The sequence below is a fragment of the Orcinus orca genome, chromosome 2 (genome assembly GCF_937001465.1).
Source record: "Orcinus orca chromosome 2, mOrcOrc1.1, whole genome shotgun sequence".
Taxonomy (NCBI): domain Eukaryota; kingdom Metazoa; phylum Chordata; class Mammalia; order Artiodactyla; family Delphinidae; genus Orcinus; species Orcinus orca.
The window spans coordinates 8,286,107-8,302,802 of record NC_064560.1 but is presented as its reverse complement, the minus strand read 5'-3'; the positions used below and the strand labels follow the sequence as shown (position 1 = coordinate 8,302,802).

General features: G+C 36.5%; 1 protein-coding gene across 3 annotated transcripts in view; it reads left to right on the top strand.

Annotated features, from left to right (window-relative positions):
- Positions 1–16,696, top strand: part of PRPF18 (pre-mRNA processing factor 18) — a 52,631-nt gene that overhangs the window by 6,952 nt on the left and 28,983 nt on the right. The window contains exons 2-5 of one of the 3 annotated variants that reach the window (XM_033403431.2): positions 7,512–7,589; positions 7,704–7,730; positions 10,280–10,384; positions 12,317–12,430. In XM_033403431.2, the coding sequence (XP_033259322.1) occupies positions 7,512–7,589; positions 7,704–7,730; positions 10,280–10,384; positions 12,317–12,430 (324 nt within the window). The remainder of the gene's footprint in view (positions 1–7,511; positions 7,590–7,703; positions 7,731–10,279; positions 10,385–12,316; positions 12,431–16,696) is intronic. The other 2 variants (XM_004278583.3, XM_033403432.2) reach the window with 2 other exon arrangements.

Genomic DNA, 16,696 nt, shown 5'->3' with positions numbered 1-16,696 from the left:
TGCCCTCCCCCTTCTCCTCTCTCCACTGGTAACCACTAGTTTGTTCTCTATTATATCTGTGAGTCTGTTTTTTTTTAAAATATTCACTAGTTTGTTGTACTTTTTAGATTCCACATACAAGTGATATCATACGGTAGTTGTCTTTGTCTGTTTCACTTAGCAAATGCCCTCCAAGTCCATCCATGTTGCTGCAAATGGCAAAATTTTATTCTTTTTTATGGCTGAGTAGTATTTCATTGTGTATATATACCACATCTTCTTTATCCATTCATTTGTTGATGGACACTTTGGTTGCTTCCATATTGTGCTATTTATTTTTTAAGCAGCTTTATTGAGGTATAATTGACACACAGGAAACCGCACATATTTAAAGTGTACAGTTCGGTGAGTTTTGCCATGTTTACACCTGGATGCTGTCACCACAGTGAAGAGAGTGCACATGTTCATCTCACCCCAGTGTTTCCTTGTGCCCCTTTGTGATCCTGCTTTCCTGCCCCACCTGTGCCCTACCCACCCTGTCCACAGGCTACCACCGGTCTGCCTTCTGTTACTTTACATTAGTTTGCATTTTGTAGAGTTTTATGTAAACAGGATTTTTCAGTATGTTCCTCTCTTACCTGCTTTCTTTCAATCAGCCTAATAATTTTTTTTTTTTTTTTTTTTTTTGCGGCACGCGGGCCTCTCACTGTTGTGGCCTCTCCCGTTGCGGAGCACAGGCTCCGGACGCGCAGGCTTAGCGGCCACGGCTCATGGACCCAGCCGCTCCGCGGCATGTGGGATCTTCCCGGACCGGGGCTCGAACCCGCGTGCCCTGCATCGGCAGGCGGACTCTCAACCACTGCACCACCAGGGAAGCCCCCAGCCTAATAATTTTGAGATTCATTTATGCATTTGTCTGTATCAAGACTGCATTATTTTTGTTACTGAGCAGTATTCCACCATTGTATGGATATACCTCAATTTGTTTATTCATTAGCCTGTTGATGAGCATTCAGATTATTTCCATTTTTTTGGCTATTATGATAAAGCTGCTGTGAACATTGGTGTACAGGTTTCTGTATGGACATATACTTTCATTCTCTTGAGTAAATGCCTAGGAGTGGAGTGGTTGGATCATACAGTAAGTGTCTGTTTAACTTTATTTTCTTAAAGACTTTGTAAGATTGGTGTTATTTCTTTCATACATTTTTACATAATTTTATATGTAATGATATAAATATATATGATTATGAAGTACATAGAATTCACCTGTGCAGGGGAGATTTTGGTATAGTTTTCTATTTTGGATGGCATCATTGAGAATACATACTGCCTAGCTAACAGGATCCCTTGACAGTTGACAGTTCTTTCACTTTGAAAATCATTGTGTCTCTTTAAATTGTGTTTGAGTGCCCAACCATTAGGTTTATTACCTCAGACTCTTTAAGGCTTATTTCCATTCTTCAACCAGAAACGGACCCTGCCATGTGGTTCGTGATCTCACACGTATTGCTCTGCTTTGGATGTCCAGGCTGTGTATTTGTTAGCTCTCCAGTGTCTTTTTGTAGAACTCTTGATGATGTTTGTGTTTCATTTATATAAACACTAAAAACCTTAATCTGATTGAAGGAATGATGATTCTAATTAATGAAATGGTGACAGTCATGTTGCCTGTGGTTTTTAAATTTTGACTCTCCCTTATTAGTGTGGGCCACCGTTTCTGGTGATGTGGTAGAAAGACTTGTACTCTTTAGACCCGCGAATCTCAGGTTTATAATCCAGACAGTACAGCTTGGACAATGTCCAAGAATAACATGTATGAAGCACCACACAGGAATTAGGTTCTGTCTTTAAAAGGAGAAGTGCTCTTTATCTATACCCTTTTCAACTCATTTCTAAAATCTGCAGGAGTGAGAGGCCCAAAGGAAAGGTCAGGTGCTTTAGGAGAGAGCCCAAATAAATGTACTGTCAGTTCACATGGTGTCTTAAAATCCTTACCAGCCACTTTCAGACTTGTGTTTGTAGAGTTCTGTTGTATATTCTGTCGTTAATTCAGCAAACTTAGAGTTCAGAATCTTTGAGTATAGCCAGAAAGGAAACTAAATTTGTGAAATGAGTAAACAAGTCCTAAAGTCTCATTGGGGCTCCATTACTAGAGAGCTCCTTAACTTTGGGCAAGTTCTCTACCCTGTCTGACTTACCTATAAAGGGGGGTGTATTATTAATGCTTACATCCTACAATTTCAATTCTGTCATAAATGTATCCACCATACTTTGTATTTCAAAGTATGTTTTCAGTGTGCTTTATAAAATAATGTTTTATAATTAGAAGTCACTGCTTAACTTGCTTTTCTTATATAAACTGCTCTTGTTTCTAAACAAAAGTGTGCAGAGTGACATCTGAAACATGGTAGGGAACCTTTTTTTTTTTTGCGGTACGTGGGCCTCTCACTGTTACGGCCTCTCCCGTTGCGGAGCACAGGCTCCGGATGCGCAGGCTCAGCGGCCATGGCTCACAGGCCCATCCGCTCCGCGGCATGTGGGATCTTCCTGGACCGGGGCACGAACCCATGTCCCCTGCATCGGCAGGTGGACTCTAAACCACTGCGCCACCAGGGAAACCCCACCCTTTTGTTTTTGACAACCTTTTGTTGCCCTGAAGTGAGGGGTCACATAGTGTGAAGCAAAATGTTTATATTTTTCTCACTAGGACTCTTTAAAATGAAAAGCAAATTAATTTTCAAAAATTAAATGTATTGTTAATAGGTAATGCATTCAAATGATTCAAAATTCAAAACATACTAAAGGGTGTACAATAAAAAGTTTCCTTTTTACCCATGTCCCTCAGCTGTACAGTTCACCTCCTCCAAAGCAGCTAACATTATCAATTTTGGGGTCTCCTAGAGTTATTTCATGCATATAAAAGCAAATGTGAAGAAGCAAATATCTTTTCTCCTTTTTGAATACAAACGGTAGCATACTAGATTCACTCTTCTGCACTTGCTTTTTTCATTTATAAAAATATAGAAACCACTTAATTAAAAAAAAAAACCCTCCTTTAACAGAAACCGAGGAAACCCTGAAATTGAAACAGTAAAGAACTATAGTAACCAATATGAAAGTTACTGGAAAACAGTAAATACTAAAACAATAATTAGGGCAAATAGTGCATTAATAAATTATTTATTTGTTCTAATGTTCTAATTGTTCTAAATGTTCTAATAAATTGGAAAATCAAAGTGAAATAAGTGACAAAAAAACAAGAAATAGAAAATCTGAACAAACCAGTAGGTAAGGAAGAACAAGAAAGTTGTCTGACAGCCAAGGGAAGAAAGCAATTGAAGAAGGAGGGAATTAGCAGTTGACTTGAAGATCCTTTAGTTTTGCACCTTGGAAGTTAGTTATGACCTCAGGGGATTTTTCAATGGAGCATTAAGAATGGACTCCCAGTTGTTGGGCAGCTGCAAAGAGAACTGGAGGTGAGGAAATGGAGACCGAATAGAGAAATGTTTTATTGTCCTGCTGTAATTGGTACTTAGCATGATACCCAGCACAGAGTAACGAATTTTTCCTTTAAGGTTGCAGAGTCTTGAACATATGTAAGTGATGATCATTTGTGCCAATAGAGAAGGAAAAGGTGAAGATGCAGAAAATAGATAACTGACTATGAGAAAGGCAGGAGAAATTGAGATCTGGAAGACAGCTGGAAGGGGTTGGCCTTAGACAGGGCGAGGGTTTCCTCTTCCATTCTGAGATGCAGAAGGGATTGGTGCTGGGAGGAATTCGGAGTTCTTGTTTGCTGGCTTCCCTTTTCTCTGTAGAGTGACTTAGTCATTTGCTGGAAATAAGGGGAGAAGTAAAGGGCTTAGAGGTTTGAGAGAATGGAGAATGAATAATGATCAGTGTAGACAATAGGAGAGAAAGATGGGTAAATACATCAGGATCAGTGGGCAGCATTGGGACGCAAGTGGTTTCCCAGCATTTAAGAGCTAGGTGCAGGCGTGGACAGTGCCAGCAAGTGGACTCCTGTAGGACAGAACACTTGTCGGTCTCAGGACCCCTTTACATTCTTAATTACTGATAGCTCCAGAGAGCTTTGTTTATGTAGAATGTATTTATTGATAATTACTCTATTAGAAATTAAAACTGGGATATTGAAAATGTATATTTATATTCTCTGTACAAGTACAGTAAAAAATCCATCATGTTAGCGTAAATAATACATTTTTACGAAAACTGTGTTTTCCAAAACAAATGAAATTTAGTGAGAAGAATGGCATGTTTTACATTTTGCAAATCTCTTTAATCTCTGGTATATAAGAAGACAGTTGAATTCTCCTGTTTCTTTTTTCAACCTGTTGCAATATGTTGTTTTTGTTCAAGTACGTGAAGAAAATTCATCCTGAAACAGAGGTAGTTGGAAAAGGGAGTATTTTAATAGCCTTTTCAGTAATTGTGGATGTTTTTCTTTGATACTACACCAAAACTGGGTAAGTGGTAAGTTTCTTAAAGATTAGCTAAGAGCTTAGATTCTGACACATATCAATAGACTTTTCGTGTACTAAAATCCATTGACCTGTTTTGCTCTAGATCTATTCTGATTTATCCTGGTCATAGATCTTTTGCCTGTGCATGATTTTGTGAACTCTTGCCTTTGTTAACATCATGAGTTTTTTCAACTTTGCTGAGTTATGCAGATCTTCTAAATGTTGATGTGTTTCATTAGACAATATTTAAAAAATTACATTTGTTAATGTCACCACTGATTTCATCAGAAAAGCCTTTAAGTATTGGGAAGCCATCCAGTTCACAGTGAGGGATACCACTTTTCTACCCTTCTGATTTTCGCTTGACAGGTGGAATTTTATCATAGGCAACAAATACTATCATTGTTTTCCTTTAGGTGACAGGTTTGCTTTGTTCAGTTTTGAGAAACTGTTTGCCAGATATGCAGGTCTGAATAATCAACCAGTTTGCTTTTCTTTGAGAGGACTGTCGTACGCCATTATATAGTGGAAGTGCTTCATATATTTCATTTCATTTCGTCATACCAAATATTAAAAGGCCATGTGGTCCAGGGATGAGATTTAGTAAAATTGTACTTTATCAAGATATTCTTAAGAGAAACTGGCTTTTTTATTTTCCTGCAAGTGCATGGTGGTGAAGAATACAATGACCACTGGTACATAAACTTAGCCTTCATTTATGCTAAGGTTCCAGTAGTTTTCGTCACCATTGCTTTTGTACCATCAGTGCAGGTCTGAGCACAGTGAAAAAGGGGTGGGCACATATATCTTAGTATTATTATGAAAATAAATTTTACCTAGTGGAACCTCTGAAAAGGTCTTAGGGACCCCCCAGAAGTCCACATTTTGAGAATTGATGTTCAAGGCGTAAGGTTTTGTTAGGTGTGTTCAATGGAATTGAGAGACGGTAGTAAAAGATACCATAGTTAAAGATTGGACCATGGTCTCTGGCCTGGAGAGTCCTTTTACTTTCTTCCTACGTATCAGCTCATTCTGAGAGGCCGCCAGTACGTTTGTCAACGCACTTATTTGAAATATGACCAGTACATGCTACATAGTCAAAAGGAACAATTTATGATGCTGAAATGAGTTTTGGGAGTGAAGAACTGTAACTTGAATACTAGATCAGCACAAAGGATTTAAGGACCAGTGTTCTTAATCCTGCTTCTGTTAACCCATGAGGCTCACTGAGTTCTGGGAAAGTCACCTGAACTTTCTAATTCTCAGGTTTCTCACCTCCACAGTGGGATTAGTATTATTTGCGCCCACATTTCTTAGAGTAGTTGTGATGTTCAGGTGATACCATCAGTTCTGTACGCCAGGTAACATCTTCATCTTTATACCTGTAAAGCTGTGCTTGGGGTACAGCAGAAAAGTCAGTAAATATTTATTGAGTTAATGAATGAACTTAAAAAAACTGTTATGAGCTGTTAGTTTTAAACATACACACCAATAGAGTTGTATAATGAATTCCTGTCTTTCCTCAACACACATAACTCTAGAAAATAAGACCATGTTTTTATAGAATTAAGATCACCACCAACAAAATTAAAATTGGGTCCTTAATACCATCAAATACTCCTCTCGCATTTGAATACCCCCAATTGAATTAAAATTAATACATATATATGTTTTTACAGTTGGTTTTTTCAGATCAAATCCACACAAAGTCCACTCATTACATTTGTTTATTATGACTCTTAGTTTCTTTTCATTGCAGACATTTTCCAGGTCCCCCACTTTTTTTTATGCATCAACTTGTTGGAGAAACTGGGACTAGTTTTGTAAAATGTGCTCGTGTTTGATTGCTTCCCAGTGGTGTTTTGAGCTTTTTCCTCTATTCCTTACATTTCTAGGAAGCTGGAAGTTAATTGTTTGATTAGATTCCGATTTAGATTTTTAGGGAGAACACTTCTAAGTGGTCTGCTGTGTACTTCCGATGTGTTTCACATAGGACGTACGTGGTATTGATGCCAAACTTGAGCAGTGGGTTCAAGTGCGGCAGCCTTATCTTTCCGTTGTTCATCATCACACTTTCTTGTCAGGGTTTTAGCATCCATTGATGATCACTGCCTGAGTGAGTGAGCTTTGGAACTGTGAGGTGCTAACTACATGTGTAGAGGTATTATTGAGGTACTGTTTCGGTAACTACTGGTAAAGTAGGGCAGTATCTTTATTTGAGCTAAGTTATCAATGATATAATATCTAAGAAGCAGATAGTAACAAGCCTACAAATTAGGGACTGTATTTTTTACATTATAATTGATGTAAAATGTTTCATTAGTTGAGGTGTTCAACATAGTGATTTGATAGTTTTATAGATTACAAAATGATCAGGGGACTGCATTTTTAACAGGATAATTTTATGCATAGCATGGAAAGAACTAACCGTTTTTTTTTCCACCTGCCACACTAGATTTAGAGTTTGTCTCTTAACAGCATGTCATATTAAAACAAATACCTTTGAACCATCTTTTTACTAAAGAGACTCTTCAAAACCATTCTGTCTCAATTATTATAAAAACTTGTTTAATACTAATACAGTTGATCATTACAGTAAGATTCCAGATGACAAAAAAGAATTTGGACACACCCTTGGAGCTCTCTTCGTAATGAGATTTAACATGTCAGCTGAAGCTACCATAATTTTGGTTTGGTTGGTTCTGTTAGGAGAAAATAATTAAAGTGTCTCATTTTACGTGGTTCGTAATGAATCCATTTGTAGAAATTGAATTCAGACACTGAGAAACTAAATAAAAACAATGTGAACATTTGGAAAATGTGGGTGGTTTCTTCTTTGTGCTGTTGGATATGTCCGTCAAACTGATGCTGCAAGAGAAATACCTCATGTTTAGAACAGGGGCTGAGCACAGGTGGTGTGTTCAGGAAATAAGTATAATCTCCGTGAACGAAAAAACTTTACAGTTCTTGAAAAACTTGCAAGGTTGTTGACCAAGGGACATGAAATTTTACCCAAAGACATTAACTTACTTCTTTCTTCAATAGGAAAATAAAAAATATTTCAAGCGTAGTGAACTTGCAAAAAAAGAAGAGGAAGCATATTTTGAAAGATGTGGCTACAAGGTATGAATGCCTGCTTTTATGTTAAATTGATGTTTCTGAGTTTAAATTTATACAGCTGTTGTTAAAGTGTCAAAACGATTGATCTCTGTTCAATTTATTAATGTTATACATTAGCCTATAAATGAGAAGCCATCTGGAGAGGTATGAGTTTTTGTTTTTCTTTCCTTTTTCTTTTTTTTTAATCTTGAATTCAGGAAAATACATGCATGACTTTTGGCTTGGAATGGTTTGGCTTTTTGTGGACAGCATGAAGTGGCTTGAGATCAAAGCTTGATTTTTTTTCTTTTTAATTAAGTCCTGGATCTGATACTGCCTCATTTTCATCACCATCACCACCACTCCTCTCCTCACCTCTCCCAATAAAAGTCCAGTTTTAAAGGATTCAAAAGATTTTATTCATTCAACAGCAGTGGCATTAGCAGTGGTATTTTCCCTGCTTTCTCCTGAATATTTTAAGCCATTGTTTTTACGTTTGCAATGTTAATAATCCCTTTTGGCCCTAAGTACCTCTGCCTGAGATACAGTGTCATTTTGTGTAATAAGGTATCACATTTCAAACACTGCTTAGTCTATTGGATAGAAAATGTGATCTTGAAATATTTGTTAGAAATAAATGAGTTATCTGGAAGACTTTGTATACTTTAGAAGCATGACTAAAATTATCTTTGAGATTACCGGTTAATAATATATTGGGGTTTTTATTGGGAGGGGTTAAAGGTAACGAGGTGAAGTTGTGTTTAAATTATTTTATAAGAAGGCTAAATCTAGTTGAATAATTTTTTAAACAAAGTTCAGAGGTTCTATTGAAATAATTTTGACAAATCATAAATTTGAAATCGACTTTTTGCTTGTGAAACATCAATATAAAATAATACTCTTGTGCACGTAATGGAGAAAGTTCTGGAAATTAATTTTATCTGGCAGAGCATTTCTAGAAAGAAGCATGAGGAATGCAAATGGTATGTATATGCGTTTGCTTTCTTTCGGTACTTTTGGGAGAGGGCAAGTGTTGAAAATGTATTTCTGATAGGTTTCTAAAATATGAAAGTTTATATTTTGATATTTTCCATAGGTACATTGATTTCATTTGCTTCTAGTTTAGGAAATTAAGATACGTTTTATGTAAATAACCATCGAATAGATAGATATTCAGAAAGAAGAATTCTCATCTTTTGTTTGCCCAGCATTATCTAAACTCACACTTGAACTAGAATAAGAATCACTTAACCATGCGTTTTAGTCTGCTGACTTGTTGCTTTCCCAGATCCCTGAATTTGATTGTTTTCAACTTTTTGATAAGGTAGGAAAATAATTTAAACAGTGACGATTTTGCTTTGTTTAGATTGCTTCCGTGATAATGGCAGTACTTTCTTGCTTATATAGAGGAAAGCAGTGAAGCAAAATCATTACTGTAAAGGTGCTGCTTGTAACCTTGAGTCCAGCTGACAGAATGTCTTAGATCTTTTCCTTAAAGTTATTCACTGCCATTCTATAATTGAAAATGCTTTTTATCCTGAGATTTTGGGAGCAATATCTGTTTTTATGCTTAAAAAGAAAGCACAGGGTTTTCGATATAAAGCCTTTTAATATTTCCTTCTTGGTAGTAATGAAAATACAGCATGTGTTTCTTTTATTCTTTTATAAAAACCAGTTACCGTTTTTTTTAAAGGCTTGATGCTAATTTGGTCTGTGAAAATATGAAAGTTTAGTTTTTTTACCTAAATTTTCTGTTACCACTGTTAACACTGATTAACATAATCTTTAATCTATAGAATCATAAATTATATCATTTTAACCATGTAGCCTTTCTTAACTGAATGTGAGTTTTTCCTTAATGTTGATCTTTTTTGTTTTTTGATCTTCTTTTGGCACCTTAGATTTGTCTTATGGTTCAGATGGAAAACCATGTTTCAGTATCTTTTTTACAGACCACACGGTGGGGCTTATAAATTGCTGAACTCAATTTTCGTAAACTGTGACTTGGGCAGCAGACTCAAGAAAATATATAAAGAAATTTTTTTCTCTGCAGGTTCATATGAGCAAGAATGTCCACTCTGTTCTTTCTGTACTATGAGTAGAGAGGTGCTGGTTTTCATTATTTTCCCACAAGATTCACAGCTCAGTTTGTGGGCAAGTTCTGTGTAGCATCGGAAAGTTTTCTGCATGTCCAGCAGTGATTCCTGTGCACTTGGAAAAACACCTTTCAAAAATCAGGAGAGGAAAATCAGGAGAGGAAAGAGCTGGAGCTTGAGGCTTCACAGGTTTTTGTTAGAGAGCAGTTCCTTTCTTTGGTCTTCATTTTAAACCCAGAGCAAGGATCAGATAACCCTGTAAGATGATTTTCTCAAAGAGGAGAAGCAAGCTGATTGTTCTAAGAAGAAAGTAAAAATCATGGAGTCTAGGGAGAAAATGAGTCTAAATTTCAGCCTTTTAAAGTTTTTGACTGTGGAAACCATTATACTTCTGTAGCAAGAATGCTGTCTCCTGGGTGCATGGTCTCTGCTTGGGTGTCCTGAGCTCTCACAAGCATGTACATCGATTATGAGCTCTTTGCTCAGAGGAACATTTAGAAAACCTTCAATATTTAAAACATGTTTAATTTCGGTGAATACCTAATGTATAGAATGATAAATGTTAAACCATGTTATATTTTAAAAGGAGAATTTCGTTTCTTTTGGCTATTAATGTAGATACAGCCAAAAGAGGAGGACGAGAAACCATTAACTTCATCGAATCCAGTATTAGAACTTGAACTGGCAGAAGAAAAATTACCCATGACTCTTTCTAGGCAAGAGGTAAGTTTTTATATGAATGTTTTGTGGGAAAAAAACTCCACAGCATTTGCATTTAGTTCTTTCCCATAACTTTTGTCATTATCTCCCGTATAAAATGACTTAACTGGCCAGCTGCACAGTATTCTAGTTCAATTTTCTTTATGAGGTTCTAAATTAATCTCTGCTTTTCTAGGTATGGTTGTCTAATATCTTATGTCTTAAGTTGTTTTTAAAGAATGTATCATTCTGAACTTTAAAAACTAAACACATTCTAAGTATAATTAAATGCATATATTCTAAATAATTATACTTGATAAGTTGTCTAAATTATTTAAAATAATATAAATTATGTATTAAAAGAAAGAGTTTTGTAACTTACTTCCTCTTAATACATCTTTCTAAGTCAAAATACAGAGATCTGTATGATCCTTTATGACTGCATAATTTCCCATAATATTTTAAAAACTACTTTATTATTTTTAAAATCAATTCTGTGCTAATGGTCGTTTAGGTTGCCTCAGCATTTCCCTATTTTAGATCATACTAAGATGAACACCCTCATACAGATGTCATTGCATGTGTAATAATATAGGATTACTTTGCTTTGGAAAATTTTCTAGAAACATGATTTCTGGAGTCTGTTCTAATGACTAAAGACTATATACATGTCTAAGGCTTTGGATACATATTACCAGAGAGCCCTGCAGACTTGTTATAGCAGTTCATACTCTGAGCTATAGTATTTGCCCATACCCTGGTCAATATCAACTATTATTTTCCTTCAGCAATAACACCAACAACAAAATTTTAAAGATATTCCTGTGAAAAAAGAATTCGGACTGTGCACAAGGTACACAACGAAATTAACTTTGAGCAAAAGGAAACTCTCAGAGGAAAGGAGGGCTGACTCCAGAAGCTGTGTGTGAAAATTAGATGAAGGACTTTTGAATACTTGGCCTGAAACGAAGAATATTTGAGATTTTTAAAAAGATCCATTGACCACAGTTCTAATTTTGAAAAAGCATTGAATATTCTCTGTCGTTTCATAAAGAAGAACTGAGATAATTAAGAGAGGTAGCTTTTCATTTATTTTGAGAAGCATAACATATCTGTCCAAAAATGGGATGGGCTGTTTCATGAAGAGGTGTGATTTTTGTCATTTGTCAGACAGGGACCAGACGAAGGTGTTTTTGAGGTCATTTCTGCATGGATTGGAGATAGCACTAGACGACCTCTTAAGTTTTTTTAATACCGAATTTCATTTAATCCAGTGGGAGCCCTGCTAGTGGTTTCTAAGTGTGATACTATTTATGTTCCCAGATAAAGTTCTTGGTATTTTTAAAATTATAACTTATTTTCTTAATTATAATTCTTGTTTGTCCTTTTTATGAAATACCACATGTATACAAAGAGTGTGTAAAACATGTGCGACATAGTGGATAATTACAAAACACACACTCGTGTAACGATGGCCGAAGTCAAGGAGGAGTATTATCAGGCCCTCAAAAGCCCTGCACGTCCCCCTCCCTCCAGTTGTAACTCACTTTCTCTTCTGAGGGACTAGTTTTTGGTTTTAATGTAGTACTGCAGTGCCGACTCATGGCTATCTATAGTCACTGACTTATCGCTGACTCCAGGCTTGGTTTTATTTTATTTTTTTCTCTTTATAAATGTTATCACTCCCTCCCATCGTAATGTTTTTCTTATGTATTCTACTACACAGATTGGTCCTTTCTGAAACACTCGCCAAATGACCTAAACCATTAGGGTTATTTAAGGTGTGACAATAATTCAGTATATCTGTTAGTGGAAACTAAAGAAAAAGAAATATAACTTACTTTCTGCATCTACTTTTCACTTACCAAAATAAGTGTTTGGTCTCCTAAAATAGGAATTACTATTACTAATGACATAGGGAATTACTATTGTTGTTTGATATATTTTTTTAAATAGGTTATCAGGAGATTAAGAGAAAGAGGAGAACCAATCAGACTCTTTGGAGAAACTGATTATGATGCTTTTCAACGTTTAAGAAAAATAGAGATCCTTACACCAGAAGTTAACAAGGTAAGAAGTCAGAACAAAGGTAGAAGAATGTCGTTGTACCATATAAATGAGAATAGTATGGACTTCGACAGAGTTCAACTAATTGCATTACTATAGAGAAAAAAGGAAAAATAAAGTTGCCAGATTACTGCTGCTGAATGTAAGTTTTCTTTTTTTTTAAATTTTGTGTGTGCGTGAGTTTATTTTTTTTTACTTATTATTTTTCAGTATTTATTTATTTATTTGTTTTTGGCCTCATCAGGTCTTACTTGCGGCACTCGAGATCTAGTTGTGGTGCGCGGGCTCAGTAGTTGCGTCGTGCGGGCTTAGTTGCCCGCGGCATGTGGGAATCTTAGTTCCCCTGCCAGGGATCAAACCTGTGTCCCCTGCATTGGAAGGTGGATTCTTAACTCCTGGACCACCAGGGAAGTCCCAAGTTTTCTTTAATTTTCTTTTAAAAAGCACACATCTTGGGTATGCAGTTTAGTGCATTTTGACAAATACATGCAAGTGTGTGGCCACTACCCTTATGAAGATATAGAGTATTTTCATCACACACACATGGAAGTTCCCCAGCACTCCTCCTTGGCCAGTCCCCGGGTTCTACTTCCTCCACTCCTGGGCAGCCACCTTGTTAAATTCTATCCCCACCAGTGAATTTAGAGGATGTGTGTCTGGCTTCTTTTGCTCAGTGTGATATTTTGTATATTTGTCCATGTTATTGTGGATGTTGGTAGTTTGTTCCTTTACATTGCTGATGATATTCAGCTGTATGAATATATCAGAATATGTTTCTAGCTTTGGGCTGTTATGAATAAAACTGCTGTGAACATTCTTACACAGATCTTTTTTGGATCTGTGTTATTCCTCTTGGGTAAATATGTTTTTATCTCTCTGGTAAATACTTAGAAGTGGAATTGCTGTATAGTAAGAGTAAATGTGTGTTCAGCTTTTTAGGAAATGCCAAATATTTCCAGTGTCTCATCAGTGTTTGTTATTGTTAGTCTTTTAAATTTTAACCATTTTCTTGTATTCTGGTAGTATCTCATTGTGGTTCTATTCACAGTTCCCTGATAACTAAAGATTATGAGCATCTTTTCATAGACTTATTGGCCATATCTTTCTCTATGCAGTGTGTCTTTTGTTCATGTTTCAGTTGGGTTGTTGGTCTTTTTATTTTTGAGTTGTAGGCGTTCTTTATGTGTATTCTGGATTCTTTGTCAGATATACAGATCATGTTTTGTGTCTGTTCTTTCCTAGTCTAGGCCTTAACTGTTCTCTTAATGGTGCCTTTTCATGGGCAGGACTTCCAAATTTTGATGAACTTCGCTTTATGGTTATTGCTTTTGGTGTTTTGCTTAAGAAATCTTTGCTTACCCTAAGGTCTTAAAGAGATGGTATTTTCTTCTAAAACTTTAATAATTTTAGCTTTACTTTTAGGACTCTAATCTTGTTTTATGGCTCAGCTTATGGTCTGTCTTGGCGAATATTCCATGGACTCTTGAAAAGAGTATGTTTTATGCTTTGGATAAATGTCAGTTACAGTGGTGGTGTTCAGATCTTCTGTGGCCTTATTAACTTGCTCTTTCAGTGAGAGACAGGTGTGGTTATCTGTGGCTGTGTAACAATCCACCCCAAAACTTACAGCTTAAAACAATTCATTATTATAAAATCTTTCTCAGTCATCTATGATGGTAACAAACCACCCTGAAACCTAGTAACCTAAGGTAATTTATCATTCTCCCTCACAGGTCTGTGGTTCGATTGGGCTAAGTAAGCTGGGCAGTTTTTTGCTTGGGGTCTTGGCATGTGATACAGTCAGGTGAGGGCTGTGGCTGAGGTCATCTGAAGGCTCCTTGGACTGGCCTTCTAACTTAGAATGCTGCCTTAAAGGTGCAGCTGCTTTGTAGCAGGTGTCAGCATTTCCTGCCTTTTTAAGGCTGAGTAATACTCCATTGTATATATGGACCCCATTTTGTTTATCCATTCACCCTCGATGGACATGTAGGTTGCTTCTACCTTTTGGCTATTGTGAATAATCCTGCTATGGACACAAGTATATAAATATCTGTTCGAGTCCCTGTTTTCACTTCTTTTGCATATATTCCCAGAAGTGGAATTGCTAGATCATACGGTGATTCTGTGTCTAACTTTTTTTTTTTTTTTTTTGCGGTACGCGGGCCTCCCACCTCTGTGGCCTCTCCTGCCGCGGAGCACAGGCTGCGGATGCGCAGGCCCAGTGGCCATGGCTTACGGGCCCAGCCGCTCCGCCACATGTGGGATCCTCCCGGACCAGGGCACAAACCTGTGTCCCCTGCATCGGCAGGCGGACTCTCAACCACTGCGCCACCAGGGAAAACCTAACTTTTTTTTTAAAGCATAATGAATTTAAAAATTTTTCTTCATTTATATTATTAATGTGCACATCAATTTGTTTTTCTTTATTTTCAGTCCTATCTGAACTTTCCTAACTTAAATTCTTGGAAAGAGTAAGTGGTTTTGTAATGCTTCATTTCACTGATATTTTTTCTCTTCTATCTCGAGTCATTTTCCTTATCAAAAGATAGTTTAAAATGGTAATGTGCTCCCTAACACCATACACAAAAATAAGCTCAAAATGGATTAAAGACCTAAATGTAAGGCCAGAAACTATCCAACTCTTAGAGGAAAACATAGGCAGAACACTCTATGACATAAATCACAGCAAGGTCCTTTTTGACCCACCTCCTAGAGAAATGGAAATAAAAACAAAAGTAAACAAATGGGACCTAATGAAACTTAAAAGCTTTTGCACAGCAAAGGAAACCACAAAGAAGACAAAAAGACAACCCTCAGAATGGGAGAAAATATTTGCAAATGAAGCAACTGACAAAGGATTAATCTCCAAAATTTACAAGCAGCTCATGCAGCTTAATAACAAAAAAACAAACAACCCAATCCAAAAATGGGCAGAAGACCTAAATAGACATTTCTCCAAAGAAGATATACAGAGTGCCAACAAACACATGAAAGAATGCTCAACATCACTAATCATTAGAGAAATGCAAATCAAAACGACAATGAGATATCATCTCACACCAGTCAGAATGGCCATCATCAAAAAATCTAGAAACAATAAATGCTGGAGAGGGTGTGGAGAAAAGGGAGCCCTCTTACACTGTTGGTGGGAATGTAAATTGATACAGCCACTGTGGAGAACAGTATGGAGGTTCCTTAAAAAGCTACAAATAGAACTACCATATGACCCAGCAATCCCACTACTGGGCATATACCCTGAGAAAACCATAATTCAAAAAGAGTCATGTACCAAAATGTTCATTGCAGCTCTATTTACAATAGCCCAGAGATGGAAACAACCTAAGTGTCCATCATCGGATGAATGGATAAAGAAGATGTGGCACATATATACAATGGAATATTACTCAGCCATAAAAAGAGACGAAATTGAGCTATTTGTAATGAGGTGGATAGACCTAGAGTCTGTCATACAGAGTGAAGTAAGTCAGAAAGAGAGAGACAAATACCGTATGCTAACACATATATATGGAATTTAAGAAAAAAAAAATATCATGAAAAACCTAGGGGTGAAACAGGAATAAAGACACAGACTTACTAGAGAATGGACTTGAGGCTATGGGGAGGGGGAAGGGTAAACAGTGACAAAGCGATAAAGAGGCATGGACATATATACACTACCAAACGTAAGGTAGATAGCTAGTGGGAAGCAGCCGCATAGCACAGGGAGATCAGCTCGGTGCTTTGTGACCGCCTGGAGGGGTGGGATAGGGAGGGTGGGAGGGAGGGAGACGCAAGCGGGAAGAGATATGGGAACATATGTGTATATATAACTGATTCATTTTGTTGTGAAGCTGAAACTAACATACCATTGTAAAGCAATTATACTCCAATAAAGATGTTTAAAAAAAAAAATGGTAATGTGAAATATTCAATTTTTGTTACCTGATTTAATTTTTCTACTGCTCATTTCATTACTTGAAAAATCTCCTAGCTTTTAATATTAATTTATTACAACCTGCTGTATTCTAATCTTATTCAAGCCTGTCCCAAATACTAGAGTTTCTTATGTACTTTTTAAAAACTGGGGTATAATTGACATATAACATTAATTTCAGGTGTACAGCATAATGATTTTATATGATCACCACAATAATCTAGTTAATATTCATCACCATACAGAGTTACAACAAAATTTTTTTTTCTTGTGATGAGGACTTTTTTTTAGAGATCTACTCTCTGAGTAACTTTGAAATATGCAATACAGTATTA